General features: G+C 31.9%; 2 protein-coding genes across 2 annotated transcripts; one reads left to right on the top strand and one right to left on the bottom strand.

Moving 5' to 3' along the window:
• Positions 1 to 1,892: 1,892 nt before the first annotated feature.
• LOC107647794 (LEAF RUST 10 DISEASE-RESISTANCE LOCUS RECEPTOR-LIKE PROTEIN KINASE-like 2.3) lies at positions 1,893 to 11,185 on the bottom strand. The gene is made up of 4 exons (XM_021105740.2): positions 10,244 to 11,185; positions 8,956 to 8,988; positions 3,562 to 3,585; positions 1,893 to 3,306 (listed from the first exon to the last, which is right to left on the bottom strand). Exons 1-4 carry the CDS (start codon positions 11,091 to 11,093, stop codon positions 2,042 to 2,044), a joined length of 2,172 nt encoding a protein of 723 aa, XP_020961399.2. The 5' UTR covers positions 11,094 to 11,185; the 3' UTR covers positions 1,893 to 2,041.
• Positions 11,186 to 12,245: 1,060 nt separating this feature from the next.
• Positions 12,246 to 14,392, top strand: LOC107647795 (rust resistance kinase Lr10-like). Its single transcript, XM_088490003.1, has 2 exons — positions 12,246 to 12,861; positions 13,229 to 14,392. The coding sequence occupies exons 1-2, from the start codon at positions 12,246 to 12,248 to the stop codon at positions 14,323 to 14,325; spliced, it is 1,713 nt and encodes a 570-aa protein (XP_088346129.1). The 3' UTR covers positions 14,326 to 14,392.
• Positions 14,393 to 14,990: the final 598 nt, after the last annotated feature.

Consider the following 14,990-nt stretch of genomic DNA (forward strand, 5'->3'; position numbering starts at 1 on the left):
CCACTTTTTACAACGCTAAGGTCAAGTAGACAGTGAGACCTCTATTGAATATGAATATGGAAAAGTTTAGGGGCAGCAACTTTATTAAATTCTGTACAGCATGTAACCAGCAAAAAAAAGTGAGCTATTGGATGAAATTTCACGTCAATCTTACACCATTAAAATTATCATTGATAGTTATTTGATGGCTACAAATCACAAAAGTTACTATCCCCTACCACTCCTCATTGAATATACCCTTGTTCTTATCTTTTTAATAGAAAATCAGAAATAATGTTGTCAATTTGGATAGTGAATGCCGGCACAAATTAATTTTAAAATTGAATTGAATTTACTGTAATTTACCAAAACAGAATTTGGAGCTGAAATATGTGGATATAGAATTTCCATTTTTCAGAGTGCGAGAAAATGAATCTATCACTTTGATTTGATCTGAAAAAAAGAAAGGCTTCTCACTGACTGGAAAAAAAATTCTTACAGATTGCGAAAAGGTTAAAAGAAAAAGAAAGGAATTCACTTAAAAAGGAATATTTTCGGATTTCACCCACGAATCACAACAAAACTATACACACAATTTTCAGCCGAATGCCGGAGTTGCATAACTATTCCATATGCTTACTTGCCAAATACCGTCTCGGACATATAAAAATATCATCTTATTTTATTTATTAATCAACAAGTAACAAACCACTAGTCATTATCTTTATGGGATATATTATCATATTGATAATCACTTCGTAATATTATATATAATTTAGAGTATAAAGCTATAAGCTACTTAAGAAATTGTCATTATAAAAGTGCTTAGTTTTCGTCGAGAATTTTAGACGTACAAAGAACAAGATGATAAGTCTACAATATGTGGCATCTAAAAGTTCAACCGAAATTGAGTATAGAGCCATAACAAATGCTGCTTGTAAAGTTGTGTGGCTCACTAATTGGCAAACATTCTCACCAAAGCAGTTTTGACATCACAATTTAGCTGCCTCATATCTGTTGGGAACCTATAATTTATAGGAAAAGTATAGGTAAACAATGAAAATATTAAACAATGTAAACAATAAATATATCGGATGTTCATTTTACTAGTGTACGGATGGTTATTTTAATATTAAAATTTAGAGGGTTAATTTAGAGATGTAGTGTATTTTTATTTGATTGGTAGTTGTTTATATTGTTCAACAAAATTGTCCCCCTAACATTCCCCTAATTTATATACTTCAATTTGAGAGGAAATATTAGTTAAAGTTGTGGGTTACATTCTCTTGTATATAAAACAGCATGTACACACTCCAGAACGGAATTAGATGAAATATTAGAGGAATACAAAAAATATTTATACAATAAAATAATATTAAAATAAAATTTTAAGAGAGACTAAACTAAAATTTACATATAATTTATATATAAAAAATTAAAATTAGGAGGAGCGATTGCCCTCTTTCATTATAGGTAGCTCTGCCCTTGACACATTCTATTCTTAATTTAAATCATTCATTATTTTTTCATCACCAAAGTCTCTGAACTAATATACAACACATAAATCTAAACAAAAACACAAGCAATATAAAAAATATCACATCTGCTTGATATACTACTTGTCCTCTTACTTAACATAGGGCTTGTTTAGGTGAGCTTTTGAGAAAAGATCTTTTTTCGAGTTATCTTTTTTTAAAAGATCTTATAGAAAAGTAAAAGTAATTTTATGTTTGGATATCTCATATAAAAAGGTCTTTTTATCTATCAATTATGTTTGGGTATAACAATATAAAAGTACTTTTTTGTTCATTTATTACACGAAAAACATCTTTTTTTTAAGGAAAAAAGATCTTTTAAAAAAAGATGTAAATTACAGCTTCTCAAAAAAGATCTTTTTTTGATTTTACTAGTGCTTTTATTTTTACTACTAGAAATTTGCCAAACACGTTAAAAAATAAAAAAGATATTTTTTCATTGAAAAAAGATCTTTTTTTAACAAAATAATGGCGCCCAAACATGCACATAATAAGAAATTAAACAAGATCGTTAAAAAGCTTGGTCATCAACCAGAAAACTTTAACAAAGGGTTGGTTGTACTTTCCTCCTCAAAACTTGAAGACGCATAAGAATTATTTGAATCATTTACTCCGGAGTAAATCTCGGAATCTCTTTGAATCACGTCATTTGGATAAAATGAAGGTTTTGGAGGCATTTTAATGGTTGCGACATCTCCTTCTAGCATTTTCACTACTTCATTCATTGAGGGACGATCACATGGTTTCAATTGTATACACCATAGTGCAGTCATAAACATCTTTTTTGTTAGTTCACTCCTTTCTTCATGATTAAAAGTTTTCATCTCTATCTCTTGACTCTCAGCAGCTAAGTGATTATAAATCCAAAATGGAAAATAAAGTTGACTTGAATGTTCTGCATGCGGATTCAAATTTTTTCTTTGACTCGCCATTTCCATCAAAAGCATTCCAAAACTATAGACATCAGCCTTATAAGATACTGCTCCAATATTTTGGTAGAACAATTCTGGGGCCATGTAGCCAATAGTTCCTCTTGCGGCAGTCAAAGTTACAATACTATTATCAAGAGGATAAAGTTTTGCGAGACCAAAGTCTGAGACCTTAGGAATGAAGTTCTCATCAAGAAGGATATTATGAGGCTTGATATCAAAATGCAAAATCTGCATGTCACAACCTTCATGTAGATAAGCTATACCGCGAGCCACTCCAAGAGATATCTCAAACATCTTCTGATATGTTAATGATATACTATTCTCTTTGGAAAAAATATACTTGTCGAGAGAACCCTTCGGCATGAATTCATATACAAGAGCACGTTTTGATTCTTCGACGCAAAAGCCAACCAACTTCACCACATTCGCATGATGTATCCTACCAATTGTAGCAACTTCATTGATAAATTCTTGGCCGTTTCCTTTCGCTTTACCCAACATTTTTATGGCTACGAAGGGTCCACTTATTAGCTTTCCTTTGTAGACTGAGCCGAATCCTCCTTCTCCCAACTTTTCCTTAAAACCTGCTGTCATTTTCTTTATTTCTTTATACGAATACCTGATTGGCATGAGAGTGTTTTCTCGCAGAAAATCTTCAATATTCTCATACATTGATATATGCCTTCTTCGATATGTGTAGATCAACAGTGCAAAGACAAGCATGACACTTAATGTGTATTTAACAGCCGTGTATGGCACCAGAAACCATCCGGTGAATATACCTACCATTATAACAAATACTACACCGCTGTCTTTAGAGGCTTTTTCTCCAGTATCTTTGCCTATCACTTTGCGAAGTCCTATATGAATATAAAAAAAATAGACCAATAAATATATATTTGTTGCTAATTAATAAACATAAAAAAAAAAGATTTAGTCTCTAATAAAAGATATTTTATTTATTTCTGAAAGCCCCCCATTTGTGAATTCTATTTTTGCTACTAAGCTTTGTTAGTGTTAATAAAAATAGTAAACTCCAATTTTAGACTCTCCCGCTTTAAACACAAGAATATTATTGGATCTAAATAATACACTAATTAAAGAATGAGATTTACCTTTCAAAATTCCAAACGTATAATCTGTAGAAAACAATCAGTGAAAAATTAGACATATGGAAAGACAATAAACTACCATATTAGGGGAAGCAAAATAGTACTAATAAGTTATTAACTTATATGAAGTAATAGGCAACAGTATTGCTTTCTATTATTTTATATTTAAGATCTGAACTTCGTGTTGCTTAGTGTTTCTACCAAAGCTATTTTCTTAAATATAGAGCTAACTGAGATATAACATATATGTAATTAATTAATGAGACAGTATGAGAGCGGATTAGTGTTGAAGCGAGAGGTCAACTACGTTCCATGTATGATACTACAGATTTAACTCAGCCTGTACTACATTTGTGGTACATAGTCGGTCTAAGTCTAGATAAAAAAAGAGAGTTGTGTTAGGTCTTCAAAGGTTAACATAAAAAATTAGTCGAATCTTCATGGCATGAATCAAAGATATTATTGCATTAAAGTTAGGTCGTTGTCCGGAAACAATGCATTGTCTTGCTCACATATAGTGTCAAATGAATAAAAGTTGCCACATCAGTACTCGGGTATAGTATTAAATGAGTAAAGGTTCCATACTTTCGTGAACGGACGAAAATAAATAAGCTAGTTGACAAAGAAAAAGATAAATGTCAAGTTCGGAGCGACAGAAGATTAAGATTTGGGACATGAAACATAAATACTCTAACAGAAAAATCTATGAAGGTGGTGGATGCCAAGACAAGGAGGAAGATTAACATGATGTGCCTACAAGGAACAAAATGGGTCGGCACGAAGGCTAGAGAGTTGGACACCTCCAGGTTCAAACTTTGGTATACAGAAAAGGTGAAGGATACGAATGGGGTAGGTATTATCGTGGATAAGTAGTAGAAGAAGGACGTAGTGAATGTCAAGAGAGTGGGTGATCGGATCATCTCTATCAAACTTGTGGTGGAAGGATGTACTTTTCATGTGATTAGCGCCTATACACCGTGTTCATACCATGGGTCGAGCTGTCCGACCCGGGTTGTTTAACGACAAGTCGACCGACCTCTTCAGGTCAGGACTATCTGACATCTTCTTTAAGAGCTCGACCAAATCACCAGAAAAGCCCAAAAAAGGTCTAAACAGAGGAACGCGACCCGAATCCTAAGGCAGCCCAAGCCTATAGAGATAAGGGCAGTTTCCTTAAAGATAAGATAACTCCACTCAAAGATAAGATAAGATAACTATCTTATCCCCAGAAAAGATCACTCTACAACATTATAAATACATTGGAGCACCCAGGTATAACTCATACTCTGATTCTACTAAAAACCTGCTTAATACCCTTGCTAACTTAAGCATCAGAGTCCCTTGCAGGTACCACCACCCTCCGGTGACGAAGGATCAGCATCACCATCAAGTCCAACAAGTCGGACGCAGCGGCTCCGGCCACCACCCACAAGTCGGACACATCAGCGCCGACCAGCACAGAAGATCTCGTCCGAGATCGACCTACAGTTTCAGGTAACCCTCGGAACACACCACAAGTGGATTCAGACGAGCAACACAAGATAAGGTTTTGGGAGGATCTAGAGAGTTTGGTCCAAGATATACCTTGGAGAGATAAGATTTTCTTTGGAGGATCTTTAAACGGTAATGTTGGAAGAGAAGTGATTGAGTATGGAAGTATTCACGGAGGTCATGGTTTCGGGATGGTCAATACCGAGGGTAAAACTATTTTGGACATTTCCTTTACTTTTGATCTTCTCATCGCAAATATATGTTTTAAAAAGAGAGACAAACATCTTATAACCTATAGGAGTGGCATGATAAGCTCTCAAATCGACTTCTTGTTGTTGAAGAGAGTTGACCGAAAATTTTGCATTAATTGTAAAATTATTCCAGGAGAGAGTTTAACAACACAACATAGGATGTTCGTCGTGGATTTTCGTGTTGAGCAAAAGTTGAGAAAAAGACATCATACGAATAACCCAAAAACGATGTGGTGGCAAATGAAAGGTGAGGAACAAAGAAATTTCCTAAGACGGATAGAAGAAGAGGCAAAGTGGGAAGGGGATGGAAGCGCAGAGGAGATGTGGAGGGAGATGGCAGAAGTTATTAGAAGAACAACAAAAGAAAATTTTGGTGAATCTAGAGGGATAGAACCAAGAGACGAGGAATCTTGGTTGTAGAATGCAAGTGTATAAGAAAAGTTAAAGGAAAAAAGAGAATGCTTTAAAGAGTGGTCTTTATGCCACAATGCAGATAATTAGAAAATTTAAAATATAAGACGGCTAAGAAAAAGATAAGAGTGGTTGTAAGTGAAGTAAGAACAAGAACATATGAGAGTCTCTACCAGTCTTTAGGAACGAAGAAAGGAAAACAAGGTATATATAAAATCATTAAGATCCGTGAAAGAAGAATGAGAGACTTGGATCAAGTTAAGTGCATAAATGATAAATATGGATAGGTTTTGGCTCAAGATGAGAAGATCAATGAAAGGTGGAAGAGATACTTCTATGAGTTATTTAATGAAGGATAGAAGACTCTTTTGAGCCTTGGTTGGTTATGCACGAGAGAAGAAGAACAAAACTTCGACTACTATAGAAGGATTCGAGACTTCGAGGTAAAAGAAACTCTAAAGCGAATAAAAAATGACAGGGCAGTATGATCCGATAATATTCAGATTGAAGTTTGGAAGGGCCTTGGAAAGAAAGGTATCAGTTGGTTAACGAAAGATTTTAATGAGATTTTAAGGTCAAAGAAGATGCTAGATGAGTGGAGAAAGAGCACCTTGATACCTATCTACAAGAATGAGGGGTATATACAGAGTTGCAAAAACTATCGAGGGATCAAACTCATGAGCCACACCATGAAGTTATGGGAAACGATGATAGAACAGAGTCTGAGACAAGAGACACAGTAACAGAAAACTAATTTGGTTTTATGCCAACCAGATCTACCACTGAAACTATATATCTGTTAAGAAGGATGATGGAGAGGTATCGAAGTAATAAAAGAGATCTACATATGGTGTTTATTGATTTGGAAAAAGCGTACGATAGGGTGCCAAGGGAGGTCTTATGGAAGGTTTTAGAAAGGAAGAGAGTAAGGATCACATATATTTGTGCAATTAAATATATGTATGATGGGACGGACTACAACTAGTATGAAGACTCAATGTGGTATGACAGAGGAATTTTGTATTGGTATAGGGTTACACCAAATATCATCCTTAAGTTCATACATTTTCACATTAGTCTTGAAAGTACGCACAAAGCATATCCAAGAGTCTATGCCATGATGCATGCTTTTTACTGATGATATCGTCCTTATGAGAGATTAAAGGGAAGACCTAAATAAGAAGTTGGATTTATGAAGAGAAGTTTTAGAAGTGTATGGTCTGTGTATAAGCCGTAGCAAGACGGAATATACGGAATGTAAATTCGGCCACCGAATAAAAAAGTCCTAATACAGAGTTAAATATTGGAGAAAACATCTTACGAAAAATTAAAAGTTTTAAGTATCTTTGATGTATCAACAAGATAATGGAGAGATTGAACATGATGTAAATAATAGGATCCAAGTAGGTTGGTCAAAATAGCGGAGTGCGTATGGTTTTATATGTGACAAAAAAGTGCCTTTAAAACTTAAAGATAAATTCATTATACTACTATCAGACCGGCTATGTTTTATGGTATAGAGTGTTGGGCGGCTAAAGGGGAGTACGACCATAAGTTAAGTGTGACAGAGATAAAGATGTTGAGACAGATGAGTGGTCATACGCAATTGGATAGGACAAGGAACGAATATATAAGAGAGAGGGTTGTAGCACCTATTGTAAAAAAGATGATAGAATCGTGTCTCAGGTGATTTGAACGTGTGAGAAGAAGACCGACAGAGCACCCAGTCAGAAGGATGGATGAGATGAAAAATAGACATGGAGTGAAAGGCAGAGGAAGACCTAAAAATACCATTCATGAGGTAATCAAACGAGATCTACATATAAATAGTCTTTCTGTAGACATAATATATGATAAAATAATTCAATAGCATCGTTTGATGATTCATATAGCCGACTCCACCTAATAAGACAAAACTTCATTGTTGTTGTAGTATGATACTAAAAATTTACTAAAATTAATAAGATATAATATTAAAAAAAACATACGTATAAGCTATATTTTCAAATCTTAAGCATTTTTGCAATAACTTGTAATTCTACTTTTTAATTAAAAGTTTAATATTGTATAATAAAAGCATTATAGTTATTTTTTATTTTATAATGGACTTGCTTGACTAAAACCAAAATATTATTCAGATTTTTGTAAAAGTGTAAAGAAAAAAGTTAAAACTTCAACAAAAAAGTAGTAATAATAAGTTAATCCATAAATTTAACTACTAGTACACAGTTTAATTTCAATGTTATTAATATTTTATTTAAAATATAGAATATATATAATATTGAGAAATCTAAGGAGTAACATTACGCATGTCCAATAGAAAAGCATTCAATAACATGCACTACAGAAATATTATAAATACACAAACATCTTTTACACAATTATATATATAATCTATCATTTCAAACTATAATATATATATATATATATATATATATATATATATATATATATATATATATATATATAAAATGTATTTTAGTTTGAAATGATAGATTATAAATATTATATATATTCTAAATGCAACAGAAAATATGTGTATATTAAACGCTATTGAAAAGTATATATATATTTTTTATTGCATTTAGAATATATATAATATTTAAATATAACTATACATGCAAAATTTGGTGGTGAAAGAGTACTTCTTTTATTTTACTGATATTGTATTTATCTATAAAATACGGACACTTTGTTGAGTTGTCGTGTCTGCGTGTCGGACATATTTTGGACACGACACTCACCGATACTCGTTCGACACGCGTGTCTACTGTGTCAAAACCATATCTCAATAAAAAATAAAAAAAAATTTCCGAACACACTTGGACATACCTAAATACCATCACGTGTCAGCGTGTCCAGTCTTATTCTTAATATATATTCTTAAAATAAATTTAGATATAGTATATATTGTTATTTATTAAAACAAAAATTTTTTTAAATACCTGATATAATTAAAATAAGACATTAACAATAATTTAAAAAATTAATTTATATTTTAATATCAATAAAATATTAAAATATTATTACGGTTTATCTAAAAAATACTTTATATTTTATATGTACGCGTGTCCCCGTGTCATGTAAGATTTTAAAATTTGCGTGTCGGCGTGTCTTGTGTCGTGTCGTGTCCCGTGTCCGTGTCAATGTCCGTGCATCATAGGTATTTGTCAATCAATTAAATTGTAAAAGGTTAAAAATCATAATAGGTAATTATTATTATTATTATAGGTAAAATCCATACCTTCTGCAATAATTCGGAGCTTTGACACGTTTCCTAAATCACAGTAAAAATAAATTAGCTTGCGAATTCTGTAGACAGAAAAAAGCAAAATAACAGTAAACTCAAAAGAGAAAAATGAGCTAAAATGGGGTTGATCATGAACATTTTTTATATACATATTTTTTGTATATCTTTTCCTATGATATAAAGGTTTAATCTTTTCTCACTTTTAATAAATTTTAATATCAAAACTAAAAATATAAAAAAATGCTCCTAAATAACATATATAAATGAAAAATATCAAAGGATTAACACAATTTATTAGACTAAATTTGTGTAATGATCTTTAAGATTCTCATTTTCATCATTTTAGTTTTTTAAATTTAAAATTATACTGATATTTGAGATCCTACTTCAAGCACCATGTTAGTTTCTGAATTTTTTTCGATATTAAATAATTAACAAATGAAATGTTGAGCTAGTTCTGATTTGTCACGTTAGTTTAGACACATGACTAAATAACATCGTTTAGTTTTAACTCTTATATTAAACAAGTTAAAAATGAGATCGTTTTGGAGAATGAGAAAATATGAAATAGTTTGTATTATCATATAAACTCTACTTTATCTTTTTATTTTTGTCTTATTTAAGTACAAAATGAAATGACACCATTTAACTTTATGTACAACATGACAATTTAGAACTAATTCAACACTTCATTCATTGATTCAATGCTAAAAAAGATTCAAGAACTAATATAGCGTTTAGAACTAAATTTTAGGAGTTGGTATAGGAATTTGAATTTGAGGGACTAAATGAGTAAAAAGCCTTAAATTTAAAATACCACTTTGAGAATTTAGTCCAATTTATTAATTTTGGCCAATAATTAGCTAGAATATTTAAAAATAACGGTTAAAAAATATATTATTGGATAGTTAGATTAAAGATATTGAATTATTAATTAAAAGTATTGACCAATATAAAATAAATTACTTATCCTTTAATTTTTCTCTGTATAATTTATGTCTTATAAAACTTGTATAAATCTATTATTGTCTACTAAAACAGCAAATTAAAATTGGCATAAAGAAAGTATGAAAGAGATAAAAAAAAGTTTAAATGTCAATAAAATTTATTACTTTTTGTTAATATTTTTAGTTCGTTAATATAATTTTTTTAGTTTAGTAATCTAATCGTTAAATTAAACATTGATGGCTAATTTTTGAAAAAAAAAATCAATAAATTCTGTTGCTTCTCGTATACTTTTCGGTATGAAAACCAGTAAATAACTAAATAGTACTTTTCTTACTGCATTCAGTAAACGTTATTGGAGTGACACAGTAATCATCCCTCAGGCAACTGATGTGATTTTGAGCGGTTTCATTGAAATGGCAAGAAAGCAGCTTCCCACAGATAGATGGACAAGCACCGCCGCGCATCCAAGAAAGATCAAATCCGTAACTGATCCTCCTGTGAATTTCAGCGTATGACAAGTTTTGGTCGATGAAGAATGAAGCATCATCAGGAAAAAATCTCGGTGGAATAAGAAAGGATGAGGTAGCAACCATCATCACGCGGCAGTCATCTCTTAATTCACCCACTGCCAAGTCTCCAAGAACAGCATAAACATTATTGCCGCCTTCTTTAGTGCAAGGAGCAGCGTCCACGTATCGTGGATCTTCCCTCATCGGATTGCTGCACTTCAAGAAAATCACGTTCTCCAATATTCTTTCATACTGTAGACTGCCATCAACGACGTATCTTCGTTCTCGAATGATTTCATATTGGATACCTTCGTCACTGAAATTGGAACTGGATAAAGAATAGCGAGGAAGGGTGGAGCAGTCGTCCCCTGAATCTGAGATGGCGGGATCTACCAGCCGGATCGTGAAGTTATTGTAGTTTATTCCCTTCACATGGTAGCATTTACCGGGGAAAAGATATAACAGCGTCCTGTTACTCTCGCAAGACAACTCGTACCTCTGATCCCCACAGTGTGCGGGATCATCCTTGAGCCGGAAAGGATGTTTTATGTTGGTGATTTTGCCGCAAGAGGAAGGCCTACATGCTCCTCCCTGATCCGAGGCGCAGCAGCAAGTTTGAAAGACCAAGTGCAATACTAGTAGTGAACACCACAAGCCTTTCATTCTGCTCATCATAGGGTTCTAGCAAAACGGATATCTACTACTTTGTTGAAGACTATGATGGACTATTTTTTTTTTTTTTGGTGACTCTATGATGGACTATTTGTGATAAACAAAAGCAGTCGATCAAGATTAAATATAATTGTAAAAAAAAAAAAAATTAAAACTAACATTTTTCCTTAAAAAGTCAACTAAATTGGTTTTATTTAACAGAATATATTAAGTTATCAATATTCTTTTTTATATAGTAAAACCCACGTAACATTGTATTCATGTCATGGTTAATAATTATTAAATAAATAATTATACTACCTATAGATCAAAATCAACTATAAAATATATATTAGAATATAAATATATATTAAAAATAAATTAAAACACATGTGTTCATAATCATATATAAATACATTGATAACTGATTTTAATGTACAAATAATATTTTTAGAGAGCCACTTAAATAAAGATGTCAAAAACGTCTTTTTTAAAGATATTTTTTAAAAATTAAAATTTAATACATATAATCAATTAAATTATATTATTTTTATTAAAATTAGACTGAACAAATCAGTTTAGCAAAAAAATTAATAAATTAAATTTTAAACCGGTATAAATTAATATTTTTTATAAAAAATTACTACAATATCCCTATTATAAAATACAATTAAAATATTCCTATCATATATATATATATATATTTTGAAAACTTTAAATTCTAACCTTATAAAGATAGAGAAGAAAATGGCTAAAATTTAGAATTCTCAAAATTAATATATATAATAAGTGTATTTTAGTCATTTTATATAATAGGGGTATTGTAGTCATTTTTTATAAAAATAATATTAATTTAGACGGATTCAAAATTTGATTCACTATTTTTCGGTCAAATTAATTTGTCTGATATAATTTTAACAAAAATAACATAATTTAAGTAATTATATGTGTTAAATTTTAATTATTAAAAAATATCTTTAAAAAAAAGACGTTTTCTACGTTTTTATGGGAACATTCCTATATTTTTAATATTATCCAATAATTTTCAACTAAACAATTTTATGAGTTATTAGTTTTTATCTTTTTATACTCTTAATTTTTTATCATTTGGAACTCAGTTCACTTATAAAGCGAAGAAAACTTTGATTTCCCTGGCACCTTGCCACATTATTGACCATGCCAACATTCTTACTGCTACTGTTGCTGAATTTGAATCTGGATATCGCAATTTGCCATGACGATCCCGTTCCATGCCCCGTGCGTCTCTACTGTTCAGAAAACAAAACCAATATTCTTGAGCTACCTGGCTTTCCATCCTCAGTAAAACTCCACGTCAGTCGCATTAATTACGCATCAAAAACTTTACAAGTATATGATCCCGAACACTGTTTTCCAGAACTCTTTCTCAGACTCAATTATTCATCATTTTATCCTTTCCGATCCATCAAACAATATAGTTTTGATGATCCTCTAAAGCCAGCAAACTGTACTTTCTTTAATTGTTCTATAGGTGTATCAGTAAACTTATTATTCAGACCCTACTACGAAGAACAAAATCAGTTATCTTGCCCGATTTATATTGCTTTAGATGACGATTATATCATCGAGTCTAACTTTATATTCTGCACAAAACTGGCTCGTCATGTCTTGCCAATTTCCGTATGTAATATATGGTCTAGTCCATTATACTTTGTATGGTCGACAGAAACTTTCAAGAGTGGATGCTTTGTTGCTTGCAACGTATCCAACAAGGGCATTGAACACTATAAATCCATTCTTTTACCCCTTCCAGGTAACAAACCTAAACTTGTACTAAACATTATTATTTTGTCTTTTTTTTAGATTGACTTTCAAATAAATCTTTTTTTCCCTTATATGTTACAAGAAAAGTTACTCTAGTTTTATTGAATAGACAAATTTAAAAAAAGTGGATATTCCAAAAAATATTTATCATATATATATATTCCTATTTTATTTGTTAGTTTTATAAAAAAAATTTTAATTAGATAATTATATAATATAAATAAATAATATAGATGTTATATTATATTCACATGCTTGGAACACCATTGGATAAAATTCCCAATTCCCAGGACTTGCAAAGTTTTGTCATCCCTATTAAAAATTTGAAAGTTCAATGTATTTATAATGGCATGCAGGTGCAGCTCTCCTTGTGTCAATACTGGTTGCCTTGTATTATATATATGGCTATTATAGAAACAAAGGGGAAGATCAAGAAAGAGTTAAAACTTTTTTGAAGGATTACGAGGCATTAAACCCGACAAGATTCTCTTATGCTGATATCAAGAGAATCACAAAGCAGTTTAAGGACAAATTAGGTGAAGGAGCTCATGGAGCCGTCTACAAAGGTAAATTGTCCAATCAAATTCTCGTTGCCGTGAAGATCCTCAACAGCACAGACGATGATGGAAAAGAGTTCATAAATGAAGTGGGAACTATGGCCAAAATCCACCATGTCAATGTGGTCCGCTTGCTTGGCTACTGCGCCGACGGATCTCACCGCGCTTTAGTTTATCACTTCTTCCCCAATGGTAATCTCCAGACCTTCATTGCTCCCTCCAGCAACAACGAAACCTTTCTCGGATGGAACAAGATGCATCAGATTGCTATCGGCATAGCCAAAGGGATTGAATATCTTCATCAAGGCTGTGATCAAAGAATTCTGCATTTTGATATTAATCCTTACAATGTCTTGTTAGATCAAAGTTTCACTCCTAAAATTTCAGATTTCGGTTTGGCTAAGTTATGCTCCAAGAATCGAAGTACTGTATCCATGACTGCAGCAAGGGGAACCTTAGGGTACATGGCGCCTGAAGTTTTCTCCAGAAACTTCGGGAATGTATCTTATAAATCCGATATCTACAGTTATGGGATGCTATTGCTTGAGATGGTTGGAGGGAGAAAGAATACAAACATGAGTCAGGAAACATTTCAAGTTCTGTATCCGAATTGGATACACAATTTGCTTGAAGGAGATGACACATATATTCCTATCGATGACGATGGAGATTTTAAAATTGCAAAGAAACTGGCAATAGTGGGACTATGGTGCATCCAGTGGCACCCGGTTCACCGTCCCTCCATGAAAAGTGTAGTTCAAATGCTTGAAGCAGAGGAAGACAATTTGAAAGTGCCGCCGAATCCTTTTGAATCTGCAGCTGCAAGTAGTTCAAGTGCAATTATTCCAGTGAGATTCTTAAATGTGGAATTGGAAGTAATTCCAGAAACTGACTAGTTTAATTAAGAGTACCACTTGATGTATGTGTATCTGTCTATGTGATGTATTAAAAAACGTTGTTCTCTTGTACTTTCTCCTATTTAAAACATTGACTTGGCAAGTTAATCTGAGGCTGTTTAAAATTAAATATATACACGATTTTACTAAAATGTAATAAAGTTTGAATATTACATTTGTCTACCAAATTTTTTAGAAACAATCATGTTACTGGATACAAAACTATCAACTCAATTATTGGTATAAAATATATATTATAACAACAATGCTAGAGAACCAAGAGAAAATCAGCCAAAAATTAAGAGGGTGAATCCAAAATCTCTACGTGGATGGTGATTATGCTAACCATTAGGATGTTTCTTTTTTTTGTAAATTGGATGGTTTTGAATCTATTTTCTGATTTATCATGTTTTAGGCATTTAGAGAGGAAAGGAGGGTGAAGAGACGGAAGCTAATTGAATCAGTTTCTGTGATTCACGTTGTAATGATACTGAATGTATCTCCTCCTAATTTAAATGTGGTGAAATATTTAATAACCAATATTTTAAATTATAAATAAATAAAACTAATTACTATATTTATAATTAATTAAGTTGTTCCATTCTTGACTGATTTGGAGTTGGTTCCATATACTTTTCTATATTATAATATAAAATACATCTTAT

This window comes from Arachis ipaensis, chromosome B6 (genome assembly GCF_059453495.1).
Source record: "Arachis ipaensis isolate K30076 ecotype BB chromosome B6, ASM5945349v1, whole genome shotgun sequence".
Lineage (NCBI taxonomy): Eukaryota > Viridiplantae > Streptophyta > Magnoliopsida > Fabales > Fabaceae > Arachis > Arachis ipaensis.